The sequence below is a fragment of the Jaculus jaculus genome, chromosome 13 (genome assembly GCF_020740685.1).
Source record: "Jaculus jaculus isolate mJacJac1 chromosome 13, mJacJac1.mat.Y.cur, whole genome shotgun sequence".
Lineage (NCBI taxonomy): Eukaryota > Metazoa > Chordata > Mammalia > Rodentia > Dipodidae > Jaculus > Jaculus jaculus.
Window position 1 is genome coordinate 24,899,253 of NC_059114.1, and position 27,319 is coordinate 24,926,571.

A 27,319-nucleotide genomic window follows, 5' to 3' on the forward strand; every position below is an offset into this window, starting at 1 on the left:
GACTGAAGAGACGGCTCAATGGTTAAGGCACTTGCCTACAAAGTTAACGAATGGAGCGCAATTCCCCAGTACCCACAAGGTGCACAAGGTGGCACTTGCATCTATAGTTTGTTACACTGTATAGATGCCCTGGTGTGTCCATTCTCACTCTGCCTCTTTCTCTGTCAAATGTTTCTTTTTAAAAAATAACAGGGAGCTGGAATGATGGCTTAGTGATCAAAGACACTTGTTTGGAAAGCCTCGGTTCAGTTTCCCACTACTCATATAAAACTAGTTGCACAAAGTGGCACATGTATGGGGAGTTTGTAATGGCAGGAGGCCCTGACACACCTACACTCGCTCTTTGCCTCTTTGTCTCAAATTTAAAAAAAAAAAAAAGAAAGAAAAAGAAATATGAGGCCAGGAGGAGTGGTGGTGCACGCCTTTAATCCCAGCACTCAGGAGGCAGAGGTAAGAGGATCACCATGACTTTGAGGCTTCCCTGAGACTACAGAATGAATTCCAGGTCATCCTGGGCTAGAGTAAGACCCTACCTTGGAAAACCAAAAAAATGGGGGGGGGGTTGTGAGATGGCTCAGTAAAGTGCTTGCTGGGCAAGTATAGAGCACATGCAAAATGCCAGACATAATGTTGCACACCTATAATCTGTGCTGGGGAGGCAGAAACAAAAGGATCATGGGTTGGCTGGCTTTGCTTGGTTAGCCAAATCAGTGATCTGTGGTGGGTTCAGTAAAAGTCTGTTTCAAAACAGATGGAAACTGGGCTTGGTGGTACATGCCTTTAAATCCCAGCACGGGGGTGGGGGGTGGGGGCAGAGATAGGAGGATCGCCATGAGTTCACATAGTGAATTCCAGGTCAACCTGGGCTACAGCAACAACCTACCTCCAAAAACCAAAATAATAATAATAATAATAATAAGGTGAAGATACAGAACACCCTTAATTTAACAATGACCTCTGGTTGTGCCCATGTGCATACAAACATTCATACACATACAAAAATTAACAAAGTGGGACTGTAGAGATGGCTTAGCAGTTAAGACACTTGACTACAAAGCCTAAAGATCCAGGTTCAACTTTCTAGATCCCACATAAGCCAGATGCACAAAGGTGAGACAAGCACAAGCTCACATTCCCACTAGGTGCAAGCATCTGGAGTTCGACTGCAGTGGCTAAGGCCCTGTCATGCCAATTTTCATTTTCTAATAAAAATGTGGTATGGCAAGGTATGACACGGTAAGCTAGTTAAAACGTGAAACTTCACTGAACGTGGTAGCGCATGCCTTTAATTCTAGCACTTGGGAGGTAGAGGTAGGAGGATTGCCATGAGTTCGAGGCCACTCTGAGACTACATGGTGAATTTCAGGTCAGCCTGGACTAGAGACCCTATCTCAAAAAAAAAAAAAAACTTGAAACTTCCAGAGTAAATGCTCAAGTCTCTGCCAAGTCATCCCTGGTATACACAAGGAACTGGCCCAAGACCCCTGCACCACGGATTCCAAAGTCTACACATGGTTAAGTCACCTTATGTGCATGGTATAAAGATTTATTTATTATTTGAGATAGAGGGGGGGAGAGAGAGGGAGAGAAATGGTGCACCAGAGTCTCCAGCCACTGAAGATGAAATCCAGACACATGTACCACCATGTGCATCTGGCTTACCTGGAACCTGGAGACTTGAACCTGAGTCCTTAGACTTAGCAGACAAGCGCCTTAACTGCTAAGACATCTCTTTAGCCCATGGTATAGTTTTTGCATATAACTTGTGTACATGCTACCATATATTTTAAATCACCTCTGTATAGGCTTCAAGTACCTCTTATGATATGTCATAAACAATTGCTAGTTTGTACTATTTAGAGAGAAAAGGAAAAGCAGTTTGTATTTCATATAATTTTAATTTTGTTTTATTTTCAAGGTATGGTTTCTCTTTGGCCCAGGTTGACCTGGAATTCACTCAATATGTAGTCTTAAGGTGGTCTCAAATTCAGTGATCCTACCTCTGCCTCCTGAGTGCTGGAAATAAAAAGGCATGCACCACCATGCCCAGATAATTTTGAAATAATTTTTAAGCTAGATTGGTTGAATCCACAGGTGTGGTCCCTTATCCACCCCGTTAAACTTTCTGTTGGCTAATTATGAAGGCAGCATTACTTCAAAATTATACCTAAACAAAATCATTATTAAACTTCATACTCCTGCTATAAAGCAACTTTTTATATATAAATTTAAAATAGTAAGCAAATTTGGCTTAAGCTGGGACTGAGTAAATAAATACAAATTTTTAAAAATATTTGTGTGTTTATTATTTGACTGAGAAAGAACAGGCACTCCAGGGCCTCCAGCCACTGCAAACGAACTCCAGACACATGCGCCCTTGTGCATCTGGCTAACGTGGGTCCGGGAAAATCAAACCTGGGTCCTTTGTCTTTGCAGGCAAACGCTTTAACCGCTAAGCCATCCCTCCAGCTCTAAATACGAATTTTTAATTTGATTTGTGTTAGTCAAAAGCTGCACTTTCTGCTCACTTAAATTTAAAACTGTTAGTTTCCTGCTTGAATTTAGACTTCTCACCTCCAAGTTTGGAATTTGATGAAAATGCTGACCTTCAAGATTCACTCTCATAAGCGAGAGGTACAGAAAGGTGAAAGTGCTTTGGAAAGACCTAAGATTTGCTCTGGTTAAAAATTGCTCAAGTTAGTCATTAGCATCTGCAACAAGAAAACACCCTAGCCTCTACAGGCAAATGTGACAGTTTCTCGGGCCTTGATTTACATTCTCTGAGCCTCCCTGAGTTCACAAATGTTTGGGGATTTGTTGGACTAACAGATAGATCCTGAGTACATGAGTACACATGCTATTCTCTGAGGAGTCGAGACAACTAGAAATAACGTCTGAGAAGTTGGCTCTTACAAAATTGTGAAACAATCAGTAATTGGTCTCGACTGAACACCCTGACTCAAGTTGGATCTAAAAACCTTTCTGTGCCAGATAATATCTAAAGTTTCTCATTTGCTATATGGTACTAAAAGGATTAAAACGAAGAAAATCTTGTGCACCACAATGCCCCGCATCAAATAAGATTTTAAAAAGTCCAAAACAGCCAGGGCTGGTGACCCATACCTTTAATCCCAGCACTGGGGAGGCAGAGGTAAGTGGATCACTGAGTTCAAGGCCAGCCTGAGACTCCATAGTGAATTTCTGGTTGCAGCAGACACTAGTATGGAAAGGAAACATTGGCATACAAAGGTGACCTCTGTGGTGCATTACCACGGCTTTCAAGATGTTCTTGTCCTAAAAAGGGGATGGGGATATAGACCACAGTGCCTATGCTCATTCACGTTGTATGCAAATAAGTCAGGAACTCACTGAGACAACATCAACTACAGCAGCTTTTTAATCTATTTTTATTCCTAAAGTTGAAATTAGCTAGCAGGTAGCACTAAAAATACACCTTCAACTATACAAAACAGTGTAAGCTGGTCACACATTAATAAAGAACTTAATACACTTCTAATATAGGAAATTAGATGCAGCCCTTGCTATGAAAAGCTGTACCTGAACAAAAAAGAACACGTTTAGTCTAAGGCCCTGGCAGTTGACTACAGAATGTCAATTGTTCCCAATTATGTTCAAATACAGAAATAGCAACAGTGTGGAAAGTTACATTCATCAGAGATTAGTATTTAAAATATACATGACTAATGAAGTTAACATTCAGAGAAGCCACCACTCAGCCACTTGTGGGCAGTGAGCTCACCTTATCCAAGAAACAAAAGTCAAACACAGGATAAAGAGAAAGCAAGAGATCGGGAGCAAAACCCAAACCCAGGAGTGCATGCCCACACACTGTGAACAATCTGACTTCAGCAATTAGTGGCATTGGAGAACAAATGATAAAACCCAGCAGAACCTGGGAAGCCATGTATCCACAGGCTGAAAGACTCGTGACCTGGACTTGGGTTTCTTCCAACTTAGGATGAATCTTTCTGCCCCCGATCAGTAATGAAAATACTTTTTAAAAATAGCTTCTGCCTTGGAACATTATGATTTCCAGTCCACGTTTGTACACTGAAATGTCTGGGATCAAGTCAGGTGAGTGTCCTATGGGGGAGCCTCAGATTCAGGACTTGAAAACATGCACGGCTCGCACCACATACTGCCGGCAGATGGGACACTCACTCATGCGCTTGCCACATTTGGTGCAGGTGACCATGTGCCCACACTCCAACAGGACACAATCAATGACAGCATCCATGCAGATACGGCACAGGCTATCATCCTCCTCCTCCTGCAGCTGTAGCCGTTCACCATCTGAAAGGCAACAAAGAGCTGGAGTTGCAGACATGGCTGCACCCCTTCCTGCCCTACCCCTGCTGAGCAGCCATCTTCTCAGTGACCACAAGCCCAAAGCAATCCCAGTACTATTTAAAAGGGGAGGGGTGCTAGAGAGGTCACATGCTTGCCTATGACCTATGTTCACCTCTCCAGGTCCCATGTAAGCACAAGGTGACAAGCACATGTGTACAAGGGGGCACACACATCTGCAGTTTGAATATTTGGGCTGGAGGCCCTGGTGTGCCAATTCTCTCACATTAAAAAAAAAAAAAAAAAAAAGGCCAGTCTGTTGGGCTTGCCTCCCCCCCAAAAAAAGGAGGAGAAAGAAAAGGATTCCCTAACTCATTGCATTTTTGTTCTTACCACCATAAATAGCAATTTCTTGGGGTTTAGTGAAGAACAAATGAGAATGTTTGGCATAGAGCCAGCTAGCATTGGCTATTTATGTTATGGTATACTGTAAGGAAGTGTCTCGATTTAGCCCAGGCTGACCTAGAATTTACTATGTAGTCTCAGGATGGCCTAGAACTTTCAGTGATCCTCCTGGGCTAGGATTAAAGGAATGCACCACCACACCCAGGCTCAAGTAAGGCATATTTTATAAGGATGAATTTATTCAGTATTTATAAAAAGAACCATAAACCCTATCCTGGTTTTCCTCGCCTGAGTCAGGCCTCTAGTAGAATTTCAGTTGCTCCCCTAGCTGTATGGCCATGGAGAAGCAGCAGTCTTTCATCTCAGTAGTAGCAAGAGCTTTATTCACCCATAGGAAGGTTAATAACTTATATCACATAGCACAAGGTCCCTTCTGCAGCCCGAGAAATACTCGGTGTCATGCTTTTTAGATTCCACGTAAAACTAGGCATGGCTACTCTGAATGTTAAACTTTCATGTATATTTAGGATTCTTTTTAAAATTTATTTTGAAAGGGGGCAGAGACAGCATGGGTACACAAAGGCCTTCAGCTGCTGTGACAAATTCCATCAGACACATTGTGCACTTGCCATCACTGTGCATCTGGCTACATGGGACTGGAAATTCAAACGTGAGTTCTTGGGTTTTGCAGGCAAGTGCCTTAACTGCTAAGCCATCCTTCCAGCCCTACTCATGTATATTTTAAATGCTGAACTCTGGTGAATATAACTTTCCATATTGTTGCTATTTCTGCATTTGAACATAATTGTGAACCAAGGTACAACAGCCTGTTAGAGGGGTTAGTGAGAAAACAAGCAGTTTTAAAGATAAGACATTTCATTAAAGTTCTAACAGCTAATCAGTTATGGTAAAAGAAAAAAAAAATAAAAAGGCTGGAAGGGCTGGAGAGATGGCTCAGTTGTTAAATGCACTTCTTTGCAAAACCTGCTGGCCCAGGTTCAGTTCCTGAGTATGTATATGAAGCCAGATGCACAGGGTGGCATATATGTCTGAGTTTGAAGCAAGAGGAGGCCCTAACATCCCCAGTATCAATGACTGACTGTCTCTTTTTCTCTTGGCTTCAAAGAAATAATAAAAATATTTTTTAAGAAAACAGGCTAGGGGCTGGAGAGAAGGCTTAGTGGTTAAGCATTTGCCTGCAAAGCCAAAGGATCCCGATGGGCACATGGATCTGGAGATTGTTTGCAGCAGCTAGAGGCCCTGGTGCACCCATTCTCTCTCACACACGTGCTCTCTCTCTCTCAAATAAATATATTTAAAAAAAGAAGAAGAAAAGAAAGGAAACAGGCTAGATCTGGGCATGGTGGTACATGCCTTTAATCCCAGCTCTCAGGAGGCTGAGGTAGGAGGATCACCATGAGTTCAAGGCCACCCTGAGCCTACATAGTGAACTGCAGGTCAGCCTAGGCTAGAGTGAAACCCTACCTTAAAAAAAAAAAAAAAAAGAAAAAAGAAAAAGACAGACTGGGAAGATGGCTCAGTGGAGAAAGTGCATTCTTACAAATCCTAACAGTCTGAGGTCCAATTCCCAAACCACCCACATAAGCCAAACACAAAATGTCTGGTGTTCATTTGTAATAGCAAGAAGCCCTATGAACATGCATGTGCATAAACACACAAATAATTTTAAAAGAGAAAGAACAACACTCAGGAGGCAGAGATAGGAGGATCGCCATGAGTTTGAGGCCACCCTGAAACTACATAGTGAATTCCAGCTCAGCCTGAGCTAGAGTGAGACCCTATCTCAAAAAAAAAAAAAAAAAAAAAAACAGGACAGGTCAGGATAAAGAAATGGTTCAGTAAGTAACAACACTTTCAACATAAGCATGAGAGTCTGAGAGGGCCTATGATGGCTTGAGTTTAATCCCCATCACCCATGTAAGCACCTGGGCATAACCACACACAGCTGTAACCCCAGTTCTGTAGGAGTCAAAGACCAGAGAATGGTAGGGGCTTTCTGGTCAGTCAATGTAACAAAAAAATAAAACTGGCTGAGCATGGTAGCTCACGCCTTTAATCCCAGCACTCAGGAGGCAGAGGTAGGAGGATCGCCATGAGTTTGAGGCCACCCTGAGACTACATAGTGAAATCTCGGGCTAGGGTGAGACACCACCTTGAAGAAAATATATATATATATACATATTAATAGATTCTGGATTAGACAGTCTCACTCTGCAGCCCAGGCTTGGCACCTCAACCTCGCAAGCATTGAGATTACAGGCATGTACCACCATGCCTGGCTAAACCTGACTTACTTATGACAGCAACAACCACATTTTACAAGTCCAAGGAAGGATACTATAGATGGAAAATGGGGGAAAAAAATAATAACCTACATGACTTTTGGTTTTCTTCATTCTCTTTGTACAACCGGTTGACTTTCTCTACCAGCTCCCATTTTTCACAACAGCCAGAATAATTTACAAAATTCCGAGCCAGGATTTCTTTCAACTGGCGTACGCTCATCCCTTCTACCTCTTCAAGGCTTGACAGGTCAGACAGGGAAGCTCTCATTCTCTTCTGAGTAAGCCCGGGCTTCTGAAATCAGAGCATCTGTTAGTTCCTCTGTTCCCCCAAGTTCAGACCCCTCCCCCTTACTGTTTGGTGGTCCTGGCCCTGAATACTCTTCCCAGACTTATTAGCAGTCTGAAGTGTTCTACATTCAAACCATAACATTCTGTACTAACTTAAGAGAAATCCACATGGCATCATCCCTCTCTGCTACATGCATGTATCAGGAAAACCAAGTTTTTGTTTTGTTTTGTTAATTTTTTGTTCATTTTTTTATTTATTTATTTGAGAGCGACAGACATAGAGAGAAAGACAGATGGAGGGGGAGAGAGAGAGAATGGGCGCGCCAGGGCTTCCAGCCTCTGCAAACGAACTCCAGATGTGTGCGCCCCCTTGTGCATCTGGCTAACGTGGGACCTGGGGAACCGAGCCTCGAACCGGGGTCCTTAGGCTTCACAGGCAAGCGCTTAACCGCTAAGCCTTCTCTCCAGTCCAGAAAACCAAGTTTTATAGGAGTCTTAAGGCCGGATGTGGTGGGGCACACCTTTAATCCCAACACTCGAGAGGCAGAGGTGGGAGGATTGCTGAGTTCAAGGCCACCCTGAGACTACACAGTGAATTCCAGGTCAGCCTGGCTAGAGGGAGACCTTACCTCGAAAATAAAAAGTTAAAAAATTCTAGGAGTCTCACCTGCTCCTCCAAGTTTTCATCATCATCTTCGTCGTCGTCGTCATCATCATCATCATCATCGTCCTCATCATCTTCGTCTTCTGTGTTTGCTGAAGCTATTTCACTCTGTACCTACACACAGGATGTATCTAAATAAGTCAGTGATTTGCTTTTCCTAACAGTATTGACCTGTATTTATCCTTAAGCAAAAATTTTCCACTGACCCTCCCTGCTCAAGAGTAACCCCCTGACACTCATCTTTGGGTCCTGGATTCTGTCTCCAGAGTCTCATGTCACTGAGTACACCACTCTGTGCATCTAGTGTTATGTGGGTACTGGGTAGTTGAACCCAGGCCATCAGAATTTGCAAGTGCTTTTAACTGCTGATCCATTTCTCCAGCCCTCAATTTAAAAAAAAATAAATTTTATATATATATATGTATATAATATAAATATATAAATTATATATATATAAATAAACTAATAAACTTAGGGTTTGAAATTATGCTTCTTCACTGGTGGCTGATACAGAATGTAACTTTTGTTTTTAACTTATTTGAGAGAGAGAGAGAGAGGCAGGTAAGAGAGAAAGAGAATGGATGTGCCAGGTCTCCAGACACTGCAAATGAACTCCAGACGCATGCACCACCTTGTGCATCTGGCTTACATGGGTCCTGGGGAATTGAACCAGGGTCTTTTGGCAAGTGCCTTAACTGCTAAGCCATTTCTCCAGCCCTGGTTGTAGCTTTAAAACTTTCTTAATAACAGGTACATTTTTCCTTCAGAAACAAGAAATCCCTTCAATTTTTTTTTAAGTAGTTTATTGTTCTTTTGTTGTTATTTTATGTTTTGTTTCAAGACAGGGTCTCACTTTGTATTCCCATTCTGGTCTCAAATTCACAGTGATCCTCCTACCTCTGTCTCCCAAAGTGCTGGGATAAAAGGTGTTCAATACTACACTCAGCTTTTTTGGTTTTTCAAGGTAGGGTCTTGCTCTAACCCAGGATGACCTGGAACTCACTATGCAGTCTCAATTCTGGCTGGCCTCAAACTCGTAGTAATCCTACCTCTGCCTCTCGTGCTGGGATTAAAGGCATGCACCACCACACCTGGCTCAGCTTTTACTTTTAGACAGGGTCTCTCTATGAGCCCAGAATAGCCTAAGCTCACTACCCTGCCTTGACCTAAATTATGGAATTATAGTTATCTATCACCATTGCTGGTGACATTTTGTCTTTTCACTGTATTTTGACCATAGTTTGCCAACAGTCTAGGTCAGTGCCTCATTTTACACATCCTACCCCACCTACACAGAAATACTTGTAGCACGCGCTACCACACATAGCATCTATTCATCCATCTACTTTTTACATATCCCACCTCACCTCCAGAGCCACACTGTAGCATGCAATACCACACCTAGCATCTATTCATTTATTTATTTTATTTTATTTTTTTTTGGTTTTTTGAGGTAGGGTCTCACTCTAGCGCAGGCTGACCTGGAATTCACTATGTAGTCTCAGGGTGGCCTTGAACTCACGGTGATCCTCCTACCTCTGCCTCCCGAGTGCTGGGATTAAAAGTGTGTGCCACCACACCCAGCCTTTTTTTTTTTTCATTTTTCGAGGTAGGGTCTTCCCCACTAGCCAAGTCTGACCTGGACCCACTCTGTATTCTCAGGGTGACCTTGAACTCATGGCAATATTCTTACCTCTGCCTTCCAAGTACTGGGATTAAAGGTGTGTGCCTTTTTGAAGTTTTAAGAAGAGTTGTTTTTTAAATTTTATTTATTGATTTGAGAGAAAGAGGCAGATATATAGAGAGAATGGGTACACCAGGGCCATCTACTTTTAACAATCTCTTTCAAGAAAAAAATATAGACCATGTGTGGTGGCACACACCTTTAATTCCAGCACTCGGGAGGCAGAGGTAGGATCGCCATGAGTTCAAGGCCATCTTGAGAATACACTGTGGGTCCAGTTCATGCTTGGCTAATGGGGGAGACCCTACCTTTAAAAACAAAAAAAGTACAATAAACACCATGTTAATTTACTTTAAAAGGAGAGGGCTAAGCCAGGCGTGGTGGTGCACGCCTTTAATCCCAGTACTTGGGAGGCAGAGGTAGGAGGATCGCCATGAGCTTAAGGCCACACTTGGGACTACAGTGTGAATTTCAGGTCAGCCTGACCTAGAGCTACCCTACTTCAGAAAAAAAAAAGGGGGGGGAGGGCTGTATACATGGCTTAGCCATTAATGTACTTGCCTGCAAAGCCTAAGGACTCATGCTTGACTCCAGGTCCCATGTAAGCCAGACGCATAGTGACACAAGTGTGCAAGGTCGCACATTCACAGGACTCATGCACTTGGAGTACGACTGCAGTGACTGGAGGCCCAGGTGCACCAATTCTTTCTCACATTTAAAAAAGGGGGGGTACTGGAGAGATAGCTTAGTGGTGAATGTTCTCACTTGTGAAGCCTAAGGACCCAGGTTCAGTTCCCAAGTTCCCATGTGAGCCAGATGCACAACATGGTGCATGCATCTAGAGTGTGTTTGCAGTGGCTGGAGGCCCTGACATGTCCATTCTCTATCTGCAACTCTTCCTTTCCTTCTCCCCCGCACCAAGTAAATAAATGAATTTTTTTTAAACAAATTTAAAAGGCAGTCTATTGGGCTTGACTCAAAAATAAATAATAAATAAATAAAACAAGCCAGGTGTGGTGGCACACACCTTTAATCCCAGCACTTGGAAGGCATAGGTAGGATTGCTGTGATTTCGAGGTCACCCTGAGACTACATTGTGAATTCCAGGTCAGCCTGGACAAGAGTGAGAACTTACCTCAAAAAACCAAAATAAACGGGGGCGCTGGGGAGATGGCTCAATGGTGCTTGCCTGTGGAGTCTGCTGACCCAGGTTAAATTCCCCAGTACTCAAGCAAAAGCCAGATGTACAAAGTCACACAAGTGTTTGGAGTTTGTTTGCAATGGCAAGAGGTCCTGTTGTGCCCATTCATGTTCTCTCTCCCCTACCCCTCAGGTTATAAATAAACAAAACTTTAAAAAGCCAGGTATGGGCTGAAGAGATGGCTTAGCGGTTAAGCGCTTGCCTGTGAAGCCTAAGGACCCTGGTTCAAGGCTCGATTCCCCAGGTCCCATGTTAGCCAGATGCACAAGGGGGCGCACGTTTCTGGAGTTGGTTTGCAGAGGCTGGAAGCCCTGGCGCGCCCATTCTCTCTCTCTCCCCCTATCTGTCTTTCTCTCTGTGTCTGTCACTCTCAAATAAAATAAAATAAAATAAAATAATATAATATAATAAAATAAAATAAATAAAATAAAATAAAATAAAATAAATAAAATAAAATAAAATAAATTTTAAAAGCCAGGTATGGTGGTATACACCTTTAATCCCAGTACTTGGGAGGCAGAGGTAGGAGGATCACTGGGATTTCAAGGCCACCCTGAGACTCCACAGTGAATTCCAGGTCAGCTGGGGCTATGTAAGATCCTACCATCAAAACCAACCCCCCCAATAAATAAATAAATAAAAGACCTGGGACCGGGGAGATAGCTCAGTGGTTAACGGCACTTACTTGCAAACTGCAAAGCCTCCTGACCTGGGTTCAACTCCCCAACACCCATACACAGTGATATAAGCATCTGGTGTCTGTAGCAAGACAGAGAGACATACTCACAAAATAAACTAAAAATAAAAAATGACAAATATGTATGTTAAGTCCCTAACATGAATAAACAGGAACACATTAATAAATAAAAAGAGCTAGAAATGTAGTTTAGTTGGCAGAGTGCTTCCCTAGCATTCAAAATATATTGATTCAAAGCCGGGCGTGGTGGTGCATGCCTTTAATCCCAGCCCTCAGGAGGCAGAGATAGGAGGATGACCATGAGTTCGAGGCCACCCTGAGACTCCACAGTGAATTCCAGGTCAGCCTGGGCTAGAGTGAGACCCTACCTCAAAAAACAAAAACAAAAACAAAATATATAAATATATCTTGATTCAATCCCCAAACACTACATAAAACCTAACTCACTGGCACAGGCCTGCAATCCCAGCACTTGAGAGGTAAGGCAGGATGATCAGAGAGGCTGGAGAGATGACTTAGCAATTAAGGCACTTGCCTACAAAGCCAAAGGACCCAGGTTCGATTCCCCAGGACCCACGTAAGCCACATGCATAAGGTGGCCCATGCGTCTGGAGTTCATTTGCGGCTAAAAGCCCTGGTGTGCCCATTTTCTCTTCCTCTTCTGCCTCTTTCTCTCTCAAAAAATAAATAAATGGTCAGCAAAGCCAGACAAGGTGACATATGTCTTTAATCCCAGCACTAAGGATGCAGAAGTAGAATTGCCATGAGTTCGAGGCCACCCTAAGACTACATAGTGAATTCCAGATCAGCCTGGACAAAAGAAGAGCAAGATTCTACCTTGGGGTGGGGGCTGGGAGGAAGAAATTAAAGTTCATGGGAGATAGCAAAGTCCTTAATGAGTTTGGATCCCCAGCACTCACAGAAAAGCCAGGCACAGTGGCATGTGCCTGTAACCCAGAACTGGAGAGGTGGACAGGAGAATTCCTGGGACTTGCTGGCTCACTAAACTAGCTGAATTGGTGAGCTCTGGGTTCACCCTGTTTCAAAAACTAAAAAGATGCCGGGTGTGGTGGCACACGCCTTTAATACCAGCACTCAGGAGGCAGAGTTAGGAGGATCACCATGAGTTCAAGGCCACCCTGAGACTACACAGTGAATTCCAGGTCAGCGTGAGCTAGAGTGAGACCCTACTTCAAAAAACAAAGAAAAAATAAAAACAAACTAAAAAGAGTACTGGAGTGATGGCTTAGCCGTTTGCCTGCAAAGCCAAAGGACCCAGGTTCAATTCCTCAGTATCCACATAAGCCAAATGCACAGGTGGTACATGTTTCTTGAGTTCATTTGCTATGGCAAGAGGCCTTGGAACACCCATTCTCTCCCTCTCTCTCTGCTTCTTTCTCTCTCTGATATAAATACATAAAAATCAAATATATGTATATTTAAAAATAAATACCCTGAGACTTACATAGTGAACTCCAGGTGAGACTGAGCTACAGTAAGACTCTACCTCAAAAAACAAACAAACAAGGGCTGGAGAGATGGCTTAGCAGTTAAGCACTTGCCTGTGAAGCCTAAGGATGCCAGTTCGAGGCTCGATTCCCCAGGACCCACGTTAGCCAGATGCACAAGGGGGCGCACACATGTGGAGTTCCTTTGCAGTGGCTAGAGTCCCTGGTGTGCCCATTCTCTCTCTCTTAAATAAATATATAAAAATAAAATCTTAAAAAAAAAAATAGGGGCTGGAGAGATGGCTTAGTGGTTAAGCGTTTGCCTGTGAAGCCTAAGGACCCAGGTTCGAGGCTTGATTCTCCAGGGACCCATGTTAGCCAGATGCACAAGGGGGCGTATATGTCTGGAGTTCATTTGCAGTGGCTGGAGGCCCTGGCGTGCCCATTCTCTCTCTTCCTCTTTCTCTGTCTGTGGCTCTCAAATAAATAAATAAACAAACAAAAATTAAAAAAAAAAAAAAACACAGCCAGATGCACAAGGGGGTGCATGTGTATAGAGTTCAACTTCAGTGGCTGGAGGCCCTGGTGTGCATATTCTCTCTCTCCCCCTTTCTCTGTCAAATAAATAAATAATAAAATGGTTAAAAAATAAAAAACAGTATAAGCAGGACTTGGTGGTGCATGTCTTTAATCCCAGTACTTGGGAGGCAGAGGTAGGAAGATCACCATGAGTTCAAGGCCAGCCTGAGACTCCATAGTGAATTCCAGGTCAGCCTGGACTAGAAAAACCTTAAAAAAAAAAAAAATAGTAAATAAAGTTAGTGCTCAACTACAAAAGGTACAGAAATTGAAATAACAACTAAGTCCAAAAAGCACTTGTAGGCCACCTAGCACCTAAGCAGGCCTGCAGGGCTAGTGCAGCTTGGTGTGGATCCTCTGCTCGCGCATGACTTGAGGTTCATCTGAAGCCACTCAGCACTAAAGACCCCACCACATGTAGCCAAGAGTGAGCATGTCAGGCCCTTGGGGTCATCAGTCACACCCTCATACCTGTGCCAACACTCCTGATCTGAAGGTCCCATCTCTATCCATGAGCTCTCCCTGGAAGGAGGACACAGTAGCAGAGGGGGCTGTATAATTTGAAAAAAAAGACTGTGTAAAAAAGCTAGAAGACTGGGACTGTGAAGAATTCAGGCTACTTGAGTCGATATCATCCTCAGAGCCTAGTCCATGATGGCACAGTACTAGATCCACCAAGTCTTCCTTCTCTCGACAAGTATCAATCGGTATGTTTCTAAGAAGGAGATACTGCCGTAGATCCTTCACTTTTAGACGCATCAACTGCGGTCGCTGGAAGGCTGTCTCTTGCAGCAAGTGACAAGTAGAACATCTACGAAGATTTTCTTGTAAGACTGAACAAACGGAGCAAAAATCCTTCTTGCAGTCACAACACACATGCTGAAGAAATAGAAAATAAACACTTAATGATAGCAACACATAAGTCATTATCAAAACATTATTTGAAATTTCAAAGGGGAAAGTGGGGGGGGGAGGAATTCCCATGGGATATTTTTTATAATCATGGAAAATGCTAATAAAATTTTAAAAAAACACTATTTGTCTTCTATTAAAATTTAAACTTAGTTCATATGAAGACCCAATGGTATGAGCCTATTTTCACAGGCATTGTAGTGTTCCAAAACTATAAAGCTCAACATAACCACTGCCAGGACAGAGTAAATTCACAGAAGTTCAAATATAGCACTTGAAGAAAAACACACAGCTCTTGTGTTAATGAATTAAAACTTTTCCACCCCTTGGCACAAACATGTAATTAGCAGAACACAGCTGAGTGGAAGCACATGGAGCGGAAAGCACAATCACAAACGTTCTTCCTGGTCTTCTGCTATGTGAACAAGTTTTACTGCAGAGGAAAAGAAAGAGCCAGGTGGTGGCACAGACTTTGAATCATCCCCTCCAGGGTGGAGGGAGGCAGAGGTAAGAGGATTGCTGTGAGTTCAAGGCCATCCTGAGACTATAGAGTGAGTTCCAGATCAGCATGGGCTGAGCTGGAGCAAGACCCTATCTCGGGAAAAAAAAATAAATAGGAAAGAGAAACTGACCTACATAGACTTGATCCCAATCAAAGCCATCCCAGCAGAGAACCATCAAATGGACAAGTCATGTGTGCTCATTTCTACTCAGTGCACTGTTGTCACAGATAAATTTTCCATGTAACCTCAAAGGAGTGAACTAATGATCAAATAGCTACAAAGTGACCATGGGAAAATAACTTTTACCTTAAGTTTTATGATAATCTCTACAAACAGCACTTCTACTATTTTCTTTCTACTTTGTTTTGAAATAGCTCAGGCCAGTCTAGAACACACTATGTAGGCCAACCTAGCTTCAAACTTGTGGCAATCCTCTGTCGCAGCCTTCTCTCATCATTAGTGATTCAAAATAACCTACAATAAAGAACTCTTATCCATGCTGTCTTTGGTTTCTGTTTTGTTTTTTTGTACATCTTCAGTAACACTTCATTCAACTCACCTTCTTTCTAAAGACTGAAAATGAAAGTCCACAGGCTTTGCAAACTATATTGGGCCCTTCAGGAGCTGCTGGTGGATAGGTGGAAAAGTCAGAGCTTGGTGTAAATCTGAACGGACCAGTGCCTCCTGCAAATCCCGTCTGCTGGCCCCTGACAGCTCCAGTTCCCATGACTTCATTCAGCAGCCCACAACATGAAGCCCACATAGAGGTGGCACCCGCCTGAAAAGAAACACAAGTGCCACATTTTAAAGCTAAATGAACATGGGATATCTGGGATCTTTTGGAATGCTATTCCAGAGAGGTAAATTTCCCCTAAATAACTTTGGGATCACAAATAATCATCTCTAATCCAAAACTGCCAATACAATACTAAATAGCATCAGATCATTATAGTACTCTGCTTCAAATTTCAAGCAGGAGTTGGTCAGTAAGTCCATGCAAATATCCAAAGCCCACAAAAACTGCAAAATCTAAAGAACTTCTAGTCCCAAGCTTCTAGATAAGGGATATTCAACCTGTACTTAAGGCACCAAAATTTCAAATTTTTTGTTTTGATTTTTATTTTTAAACTAGATGTACAAGGTGGCACATGTCTGGAGTTTGTTTGCAGTGGCTGGAGGCCCTGATGCACCTGTTCTCTCTTCCCCTGTGTCTTTCTCTCTCTCTCAAATAAATGAATAATTTTTTTAAAAAATCAGGTAAAATAATTAATAGTTCATACCTGACTCTAAAGCCATAATTTGCTTAAATATAAAAACAAGAGCCTAGAGCACATGCCTCTAGTCCTAGCACTCGGGAGCAAAGATAGGAGGATTGCCATGAGTTCAAGGCCACCTTAAGACTACATAGTGAATTATTTCATAGTGAAATAATTCATAGTTAGCCTGGGCTAGAGTAAGACCTTACCTTGAAAACTATACACACAAAAAAAGAGCCTGGTTTGGTGGCACATGCCTTTAATCTTAGCACTCAGGAGGCAGAGGTAGAAGGATCACCGTGAATTTGAGTTTGAGGCCAGCCTAAGACTGCATAGTGATTTCCCAATCAGCTGCAATCAGAGCAAGACCCTACCTTGAAATACCAAATAGAGTAACTATATATAATAATAAATATATATGTGTGTGTATGTATATGGCCAGACTTAACAGATACTTTAGAGCCTTTTTTAAATTTTTCTTTTTATTTATTTGAGAAGGGGGGAGAGAATGGGTGTCCCAGGGCCTCTAGCAACTGCAAACAAACTCCAGACGCATGCAACACTATATGCATCTGGGCTTATATGGGTACCGAGGAATTGAACAGGTACTTTAATATCTAAGCCATCTCTGCAGCCCATGTTTTTTTTGTTGTTGTTATTTTTAAGTGGAGAGAGAGAGAATGGGCACACAGGGCCTCTTGCTGCTGCAAACAAATTCCAGATGCATGTGTCACTTTGTGCATTTGGCTTTACATGGGTACTGGGGAACTGAACCAAGATAGTCAGGCTTAGTAGGTAAGTACCTTAATGGCCATCTCTCCATCCCTGGAAGTGATTCTTGTTTTCTTTCTTTTAGACAACCCCAACAGCCTGGCCCGCCCTCTCTCCCTCCCTCCCTCCCTCCCTCCCTCCCTCCCTCCCTTTCTTTCTTTCTTTCTTTCTTTCTTTCTTTCTTTCTTTCTAATGGGGGAGAGACAAAGAATTGTCACACCAGGGCCTACAGCCACTGCAATCAAACCCCAGGCGTATGTACCACCTAGTGCACATCTGAGAGCTTGAATGCTTCCATCATTTTGTGTCTGGATTACATGGGACCTGTAGAGTCGAACATGGGTCCTTAACAGGCAAGATCCATAACCACTAAGCCATCTCTCCAGACCCCAGAGTGATTCTTTTGTTGTGCTTTTACTTTTTTTAAAAAACATACTTTTTGTTCATTTTTAATTTATTTATTTGAGAGCGACAGACACAGGGAGAAAGACAGATAGAGGGAGAAAGAGAGAATGGGCGCGCCAGGGCTTCCAGCCACTGCAAACGAACTCCAGACGCGTGCACCCCCTGTGCATCTGGCTAACATGGGACCTGGGGAACCAAGCCTCGAAGTGGGGTCCTTCACAGGCAAGCGCTTTACCGCTAAGCCATCTCTCCAGCCCTTGTTGTGCTTTTTGAAGATAGTGTCCCACCCTAGCCCAGGCTGTCCTGGAATTCACTATGTGGTCTCAGGCTGGCCTCAAACTCATGGCAAGACTACCTTTGCCTCCCGAGTGCTGAGATTAAAGGCATGTGCCACCCTCTGGGCTGGGGAGATGGTTTAATGGTTAAGGCCCTTGCCCGAAAAGCCAAAGGACCCAGGTTCAATTCCCCAGAACCCACACAAGGCAGATGCACAAGATGGCACATGCATCTGGAGCTCATTTGCAGGAGCTGGAGGCCCTGGTGTGCCCATTTCTCTCTCTATCTGCCTCTATCTCTCTCAAATAAATAAAATTAAGTAAAACATTTTTTAGGGGGCTGGAGAAATGGCTTAATGGGGTTAAGGCATTTGCCTGCAAAGCCAAAGGACCCAGGTTTGATTCCCCAGGATCCACATAAGCCAGATGCACAAAGGGCACATGCATGTGGAGTTTGTCTGCGGTGGCTAGAGGCTCTGGTGTGCATTCATTCTGCATACATTCTGTCTGTCTCTTCTCTCTCCCTCTCTGCTTATAAATAAGTAAAATAAAACAAAAACTTTTTTTAAAAAAAAGATAGGTCTAGAGAGGTGGCTTAGTGGTTAAGGTGCTTGCCTGCAGAGCCTAAGGACCCATGTCCAACTCTCCAGACCCCCATAAGCCAGACACATAAAGCTGAGGGAAACATAAGGTCACACATGCCGACTAGGTGGCACAGCATCTAGAGTTCTATTGTAGTGCCCGAGGCCCTGAAGTGCCAATTCTCTCTCTCAAAAAAAAAAAAAAATACACTTACAATCCTCTAAATTAGCTTTTCGTTAAAAACAAATTCCAATTTGAGGCTGGAGATACAGCTTAGTAGTTAAGGTGCTTGCCTGCAAAGCCTAAGGCACTTAAGGAACTACAGGAGGAACTCAGGTACTTTGCGTATCTTTAGATTGGAATTTCAAACCCATCACCACAACTTAAGGCTGGACCCTAAGATCCACCCAGTGACACCATCTCCAGCCAGGTGGCTGCAGATGCAAGCTACAAACTAATAAAACACTGAATATACTGGGGGCTATCTATTCAAATTAGCACACACAGCATCTTGAGTTTAATATCAGTGGCTGAGGCCCTGACACACCAATTCTCTCTCTGTTAAAAAAAAAAAAAAAAAAAAAAAAAAAAACAGAAGAAGAAGATATACCTACAGTCCTCTAAATTAGCTCTTAGTTGAGAACAAATATTTCAGTTTGGGGATAGAGATATGGCTTAGTGGTTAAGGTGCTTTCCTGGAAAACCTAAGGACCCAGGTTTGATACCCCAGTACCCACATAAGCCAGATGCACAAGGTGATGTATGTGTCTAGTTCATTTGTAACAGCTAGAGCCCCTTTCTCTAATGAAGAAATAATATTTTTTTTTTAAATTCCAGCCAGTGGAGGGATGGCTTAGCAGCTAAGGCATTTTCCTGCAAAGCCAAAAGACCCAGGTTCAATTCCCCAGGACCCATGTTAGCCAGATGCACAAGGAGGTGCAGGCATCTGGAGTTTGTTTGCAGTGGCTGGAGACCCTGGCACTATTTTCTCTCTTTTTGTCTCCCCTCCTTCTCTGTCAAATAAATAAATAAATAAAAATATTAAAAATTATTCCAGCAGGCTCAGTGAAGCACACCTTTAATCTCAGCACTTAGGAGGCAGAGGTAGAAGGATCGCCATGAGTTTGAGGCTACCCTGAGACTACACAGTGAACTCCAGGTCAGCCTGAGATATAGTGAAGTCCTACCTCAGAAAACAAAAAACAAAAAACAAACAAAAAAAAAATCAATTTGCTCATAACTTTATGGAGAGAGAAGACAGATACCTTACCTGCAGAAGTGTCATGGGAAAAACTTTTCTTCAGACAACGGGTAAGAAGCTATCTACCTACTAATCAATTAAACAACCCTATTTTCCTTTATCCTCCTTATGATTCACCTTAACTACAGAAGTGCCATGGGGGAAAAGTTTTCTTCAGACAAAGGGTGAAAAGCTATCTAGCTATTAATCAACTGAACAACCCTATTGGACTTTTTCAACCCTTATGATTCATGCAAATGTTGTCAAAACTACACTCAAAAGTTCCTTTTGGGCTGGACAGATGGATCAGCAGTTAAGGCAAAGTGTAATGATCCTGGTTCAAATCCCCAGTTCCCACATAAAGCCAGATACACAAAGTGGTACATCTAGAGTTCGCTTGCAGCAGCTGGAAGCCCTGGCGCACACAATCTGTCTCCTCTCTCTCTGCTCACAAATAAATAAAAATAAAGTTTCCCTTTTAAGCTGGGTGTGGTGGCACACATCTTTAAACCCAGCACTTGGGAGGCAGAGGTAAGAGGATCTCCGTGAGTTCCAGGCCAGCCTGAGATAACATAGTGAATTCCAGGTCAGCCTGGGCTACAGCAACACCCTACCTTGAAAAACAAAACGAAAGTTCCTTTTGCACAGAAACTCCTCCCACAGCTCCTACTTTCACTTTTTTTTGTTTATTTTTATTTATTTGAGAGCAAAAGAGAGAGAAAGAGGCAGTCAGAGAGAGAGAGAGAGAGAGAGAAAATGGGTGTACCAGGGCCTCCAGATGCATGCACCCCTTGTGCATCTGGCTAACGAGAGTCCTGGGGAATCGAGCCTTGAACTGGGGTCCTTAGGCTTCACAGGCAAGCGTGCAACTGCTAAGCCATCTCTCCAGCCCATTTTTTTTGGTTTTTCCAAGGTTGGATCTCACTCTAACCCAGGCTGGCCTGGAATTCACTATGGAGTCTCAGGGTGGCCTCGAACTCACACCGATCCTCTTACCTCTGCCTCCTGAGTTCTAGGATTAAAGGCATGTGCCACCATGCCTGGCCTAGTTTCACTATTATATGGCTGACAACAGGGTAAAAGGTTTCTTTCAATTTCAATTCTCTCTCTAACATTGAACATTACAAAGTTTGAGGCTGTGTAAATATAGTTTAGTGGGGTTATTGAGCATAGGTAAGGCTATGGGTTTGATCCAAAGCAGAAGAAAAAAAAGGAAAAGGAAGGTAAGGAAACTGAAACTGTATTCTTAGAAAATTAAGGTAAAGGAAAGCCAGGCATGGTGGCGCACACCTTTAATCCCAGCACTCAGGAGGCAGAGGTGGGTGGATCCCTGTGAGTTCGAGGCCACCCTGAGACTACAGAGTGAATTCCAGGTCAGCCTGGGCTAGAGTAAAACCCTACCTCGGAAAAAAAAAAGAAAAGAAAAGAAAAAGAAAGAAAGAAAGAAAATTAAGGTAAAGGAGATTCTGACCTAACAGGTAAATATCTCAAAGACACTCCCTTTTAAAAGCAGCACTTCAGCATGGTGTGGTGGCACATGACTTCAATCCCAGCACTCGGGAGGCAGAGGTAATAGGATCTCTGTGAGTTCGAGGTCACCCTGACACTACATAGTGAATTCTAGGTCAGCCTGGGTTACAGTGAGACCCAACCTCAAAAAATAATAATAATAATAATAATAAATAAAAGCAGCACAGGTTTTTTTTCTTTTATCTTATTTTCTTTTTTTTTTTTTTTTTTTTTTTTGTTTTTTAAAGGTAGGGTCTCACTTTGGCCCAGGCTGACCTGGAATTCATTATTTAGTCTCAGAGTGGCCTCGAATTCATGGCGATCCCCCTGCCTCAGCCTCCCAAGTGCTGGGATTAAAGGTGCCCAGCTAAAAGCAGCACTTATTAAAAGGTCACTTTCTAGAAAAGTTTCCTTTTTAATTTTTTTTGTTCATTTCTATTTATATATTTGAGAGCGACAGAGAGAGAAAGAGGCAGATAGAGAGAATGGGCACACCAGGGCCTCCAGCCACTGCAAACGAGCTCCAGATGTGTGTGCCCCTTTGTGCATCTGGCTAATGTGGGTCCTGGGGAAGTAAGCCTCAAATCCAGGTCTTTAGGCTTCACAGGTAAGCGCTTAACCTCTAAGCCATCTCTCCAGCCCTCTAGAAAGGTTTCTAAGTTAAGGAAGAATATAATTTTCAAACCATACTAATGAATATGATTCTTAAAATTCATTAGGGTGAGTTGAATGTGGTAACACAAACATGTAACTCCAGCAATGGGGAGGCTGAGGCAGGAGAATCCAGAGGTTGAGGCCAACCTGAACTACAACATGAGACCCAGTCTCAAACAGCAAACAAAAACAGATGGGCTGGAGAGAGAGTATAGCCATTAAGGCACTTGTTTGTAAAGCCTAAGGACTCATGTTTGACTCTCCAGGTCCCATGTAAACCAGACATACCATGACACAAGTGTGCAAGGTCACACATACATACAAGGGGGAGCATACATCTGGAGTTCGATTGCAGTGGCTGGAGGCCCTGGCACAATAATTCATTTTGTCTCTCTCCCTCTCACATTAAAAATAGAGGGCTGGATGGGCTGGAGAGATGGCTTAGCAGTTAAGTGCTTGCCTGTGAAGCCTAAGGACCCCGGTTCGAGGCTCGACTCAACAGGACCCACGTTAGCCAGATGCACAAGGGGGCGCATGCATCTGGAATTCATCTGCAGTAGCTGGAAGCCCTGGCGCACCCATTCTCTCTCTCTCTCTCTCTGCCTCTTTCTCTGTCTGTCGCTCTCAAATAAATGAAAAAAACAGAGGGCTGGAGAGATGGCTTAGCAGTTAAAGTGCTTGCCTGTGAAGCCTAAGGACCCAGGTTTGATTCCCCAGAACCCATGTAAGCCAGATGCATAAGGTGGCATATGTGTCAAGTTTCTTTGCAGCTGCTACAGGCACTTGCATGCCCACTCATTCGCTCCCTCCCTTCCTTCCTCCTTTCTTCTTTCTCTTTCTCTCAAATAAATAAAAATAAAAATATATTTTTCCGAAATCCTGCTGGAACTGAGCTGAAAACCTCTTCCATGTAGATCAGCTAACAGAAAGCTGGAAAAAGCCACGCTGCATGCAGTTCAATGGGAGAGAAACCACCAGTGAAGATACCCAACAGCAGACACTGCAAGCCTTATATTTGGTCAAATGAACCAACGGGTGCAATAGTGGCACATCTGTTATGGGGGAAACCAACCGCCCTCTAATTGGAGTGGAGGCAGGCTCCATGCGAGGGAATACATCCCTGATACTGAAAACCTACAACAGGAGTATCCTTGAGCCCTAGGATACCTAGTGTAACATCTGCTGCTGTCTGGCTAAAAGTATATATACTATGCTTACCAAACTTCCCAGTAAGCACTTCTCTTAATGTTCATGTCCATATATTAATGCTACTCTCACTTTTGGTAAAGAACCTTCTCTTTTCAGATGGCAGTGACCTTGAGATGACTCAGAAGGTATCATGGTGCTGGAGAAAAGTGACCACAGTGCTCAGTACTGCAATCTCTATCACACCTTCCAAGGCTCAGGGTCCATTGTGGACGAGGTGGCAGAAAGAATGTAAAAGCCAAAGGAAGGGTAGGACTCCTGACAATGTGCTCCTCCAGACACAAAATGGCCTGGATATCCATGACCTCACAGGGCCTGACACTACCTACACAAGACCATCATAATAGGAAGAAAAGACCATGACATCAAAATAAGAGACAAACTGATTGAGAGGGGGAAGGAGATATGATGGAGAGTAGAGTTTCAAAGGAGAAAGTGGGGGGAGGGAGGAACTTACCATGGGATATTGTTCACAGTTATGGAAGTTGTCAATTAAAAAAAAAAGTGTCAGGCGTGGTGGCACATGCCCTTAATCCCAGCACTGGGGAGGCAGAGGTAGGAGGATTGCTGTGAGTTCAAGGCCACCCTGAGACTACTTAGAGAATTCCAGGTCAGCCTGAGCCAGAGAGAGACCCTACCTCGAAAAACAAAACAAAAAACAAAAAATTTAACTTGGGATGGAAAGATGGCTCAGCCATTAAGGTGCCTACCTGAGGACCCAAGTTTGATTCACCAGGTCCCATATAAGCCAGATGAAGATGGTGGCAGGGCACACATCTGGAACTCATTTGCAATGGCTAGAGTTCTGGCATGCCTATTCTCTTCCTCTCTCACCCGCCCTTTCACTCAAATAATAAAATAAATTTTAAAAAATTAAAAAACTACAAACACTGCAGGCCAGACATGCTGAAGCACGCCTTTAATCCCAGCACTTGGGAGGCAGAAGGAGGAGGATGGCTATGAGTTCAAGGCGATCCTAAGACTACAAAGTGAATTCCAGATCAGCCTGGGCTAGAGTAAAACCCTGCCTTGAAAACAAACAGCAATAAAAAAAAATACTGCTGAAATGGAGATGGCTTAGTGGTTAAGGAACTTGCTTGCAAAGCCTAAAAACCTGGGTTCAATTCCCCAGAACCCATCTAAAGCCAGATGCATAAGATAGCGCACACAGCAGGAGTTCCTTTGCAGTGGCTAGGGGCCCTGGTGCACCCATTCTATCTGCCTGTTCCTCCCTCCATCCATCCATCCCCCCCCTTCCCTCCCTCCCTCCTTCCCTCTCCCCACTCCCTCTCTCTCTCACTGTCTCTCAAATAAATAAAAATTAAAATTAAGGACTGGAGAGATGGCTCAGCACTTAAGACACTTGCCTGCAAAGTTTAAGGACCCTGGTTTGATTCTCCAGTACCCACATAAAACCAGATGCACAAGGTGCTACATGTGCCTGGAGTTTATTCGCTGCAGTAGCTAGAAGCTCTAGCATGCCCATTCTCTTTCTTTTTCAAATAAATATTTTTAAAGAGAAATTAAGTTATAAAAAAAACGGCTGGGGGATGGCTTAGTGTCAAAGGACCTTGGTTTGATTCCCCAGGACCCAAATAAGGCAGATGCACAAGGTGGTGCATGTGTCTGGAGTTCATTTACAGTGGTTTGGGGCAATAGTGTGCCTATTCTCTCTCTCTCTCTCTCTCTCTCTGCCTCTTTCACTCTCTCAAGTAAATAAATAAAAATTATTAAAAAAAAAAAAAAAAGCCCAGTGTGGTGGCACATGTCTTTAATCCCAGCACTAGGGAGGCAGAGGTAGGAGGATTGCCATGAGTTTGAGGCCACCCTGAGACTCCATAGTGAATTCCAGGTAAGCCTGGGCTAGAGTGAGACCTTACCTCAAAAAAAAAAAAAAAAAAAAAAAAAAAGGGCTGGAGAGATGGCTTAGCGGTTAAGCGCTTGCCTGTGAAGCCTAAGGACCCTGGTTCGAGGCTCAGTTCCCCAGGTCCCACGTTAGCCAGATGCACAAGGGGGCGCACGCGTCTGGAGTTCGTTTGCAGCAGTTGGAGGCCCTGACGTGCCCATCCTCTCTATCTATCTGTCTGTCTCTTTCTCTCTCTGTGTCTGTCACTCTCAAATAAATAAATAAAAAAAAAAAAAATTAAAAAAAAAAAAAAAAGCAAATGTCAAATCTGAACAGTAGGAGGAAAAAGCATGAGGACCACAGGCAAGTGCCATACCTGTAAGACAGCCAGGGATAAATAACAAAAACACCAGCCCCAAAATAGATAAGAAACCTCTATGAAATCTTCCTTGCTTCCTGCAGCACTTGTTTTGCTTTATTTTTGAGACAGGGTCCTATATATAGCCCAAAGTGGCCTAAAAGCCAAGATTGGCTTTGAACTCTTGATGGTCCTCCTAGGGATTACAGTAAACAACACTGGAGTTATTATTCCTTGTTCCTGGGGGTATTTTGTTCAGTTTGGTATTTTTTTTCTTTTGTCATTTTTTCGAGGTAGGGTTTTGCTATAGTCCAGGCTGACCTGGAATTTACTATGTAGTCTCAGTGTAGCCTCAAACTCACAGTAATCCTCCTACCTCTGCCACCCAAGTGCTGGGATTAAAGGCATGTGCCACAATGCCCAGCCAGTTTTGTTTTGTTTTTTTAATTTTTATTTATTTGAGAGAGAGAAAGAAGAGAAGGAATGGACAGACGCAAACACCACGTTGTGCATCTGGTTTACGTGCGTCCTGGAGCATACAACCTTTGGCTTTACAGGCAAGTGCCTTAACCACTAAGCTGTCTCTCCAGCCCCAGATTGGTTTTTTGAGACAAGGATTTCTTGCGGTGGAGAACTTTGAACTACTTGAATCTGTGATTCTCCTGCCTCAGTTTCCTAATACAGGCATGTGCCACCACACCAAGCCTGTACCTTTTTTTTAAATACTTATTTTGTATTTATTAGAGAGAGAGAGAATGGGCGCGCCAGGGCCTCTAGCCATTGCAAACAAATTCCAGATGCCTGTACCACCTTGTGCATCTGGCTTACAATAGGACCTGGAGAATCGAACCTATATCCTTAGGCTTTACAGGCAAGCTCCTTAACCCCTAAGCCATATCGCCAGCCCTAGCTTTTCTTTAGGATGGTAAACTTCTTCCTAATGAATAGGACTTTAGCCAGGTGTGGTGGTGCACACCTTTAATCCCAACAGTAGAGAGGCAGAGGTAGGAGGATCACCGTTAAGTTCAAGGCCACCCTGAGACTATGTAGTGAGTTCCAGGTCAGCAGCCTGGGGTAGAGTGAAACCCTACCTCGAAAAACCAAACAAGTGGGACTTTATTTTGAATTATTTCTACTTATCACGTCTCCTTTTTGATTAATGCTGAGGAGGTGATGGACAAGATACTTGCCGAGCTTCGCTAGCCATTGACAATCCTTTTCCCAGTCTCCCAGGGTATATTGTGAAGGAGGAATTAATCTAGCAGCTCATATCTTTTATTTCCTCACCCACATCCGACACATTTTCTTCACTGCCATTAATACAACTGTCTGGATTCGGAAGAGTTACCATCATGCCCTTATGACTCCTTCCACTTGGTCTGAGTTTGGGCCGATGAATCGATACCTGAACTCAGTGCGGTGCACACACAAGTCTTACGGAACTCTGGGCGAGGAAGTTGAGAAAGCCACCTCCCCAAAGTAGGGGCCCCCTCCCCGTCCTTTCCCCTTCCCTCAAACTTCTCAGCAGCGCCGCTCCCACGCTCCGGAGAACTCCCACCTGGGGGAGAAGCTGTCCAATTCCTTGCTGCGCACCTAAGTGGCGATGCGACTCGCTAGCGCTCTGGGTCACGGCCACGACGTCAAAGCCACCCTCTCCCCGCGAGGCGCACGCCAGGTATTTCCTCCCGTCAGCGCGGCCCGGCCTCATCCCTCCCGCCCGGCTCTTTCCGCCTCGGCTCTCGGGATGGATTCCGTCATGTGGGTTAGGTCGAGGACCGCACTCCGGGAGGCACCGACGTGCGGCCTCGGGCCCCGGACACCGGGGTGCGGGGGGGGGGGTCCTCCGGGCATGGACGCGGGGGGCGGGCGCGCCCCTCCTCTCCCCACCCTCCTCGGGCCGGCCGGCCGGGGGCGCTGTGGAGTTCCCGCGGGTCCCCGAAGCCCGGCAGGGCCCCAGGATGCCAAGCGAACCCCGCAGCCTCCGAGGACTCCCCGGAGCCGGCGGGGTAACCGCTGACACGGACAGAAAAAGCGTGGTGTGGACGCCCCGGGCGGACGGGAGAGGCGAGGAGGGCCTGCCCGGCTCCAGCAGCGCCTCACCTTCATGGCCGCGAACACCTCAGCTCTGCCGGCGAACTCAGCACCATAGCAGCTGCTCCTCACACAAACGACCTCCTTCCTTCCAGGAGGCGGCGAACGCGGAGCCTCCCAAAGCGACTGAG

At 44.1% G+C, this 27,319-nt stretch overlaps 1 protein-coding gene across 1 annotated transcript; it reads right to left on the reverse strand.

Moving 5' to 3' along the window:
• Positions 1-3,384: 3,384 nt before the first annotated feature.
• On the reverse strand, positions 3,385-27,319 carry Rnf34 (ring finger protein 34). Its single transcript, XM_045133040.1, has 6 exons — positions 27,198-27,319; positions 15,555-15,773; positions 14,052-14,459; positions 7,975-8,085; positions 7,110-7,311; positions 3,385-4,314 (listed from the first exon to the last, which is right to left on the reverse strand). Exons 1-6 carry the CDS (start codon positions 27,201-27,203, stop codon positions 4,124-4,126), a joined length of 1,137 nt encoding a protein of 378 aa, XP_044988975.1. The 5' UTR covers positions 27,204-27,319; the 3' UTR covers positions 3,385-4,123.

What these genes read in the sequence shown, in the direction of transcription:
- Rnf34 (XM_045133040.1), bottom strand. An exon ending in GATCAGGAGTGTTGGCACAG is followed by an intron (nt 8,086 to 14,051) that starts GTATGAGGGTGT and finishes TCCTGTGTGTAG; the next exon opens with GTACAGAGTGAAATAGCTTC. An exon ending in ATGAAAACTTGGAGGAGCAG is followed by an intron (nt 7,312 to 7,974) that starts GTGAGACTCCTA and finishes CTCTGATTTCAG; the next exon opens with AAGCCCGGGCTTACTCAGAA.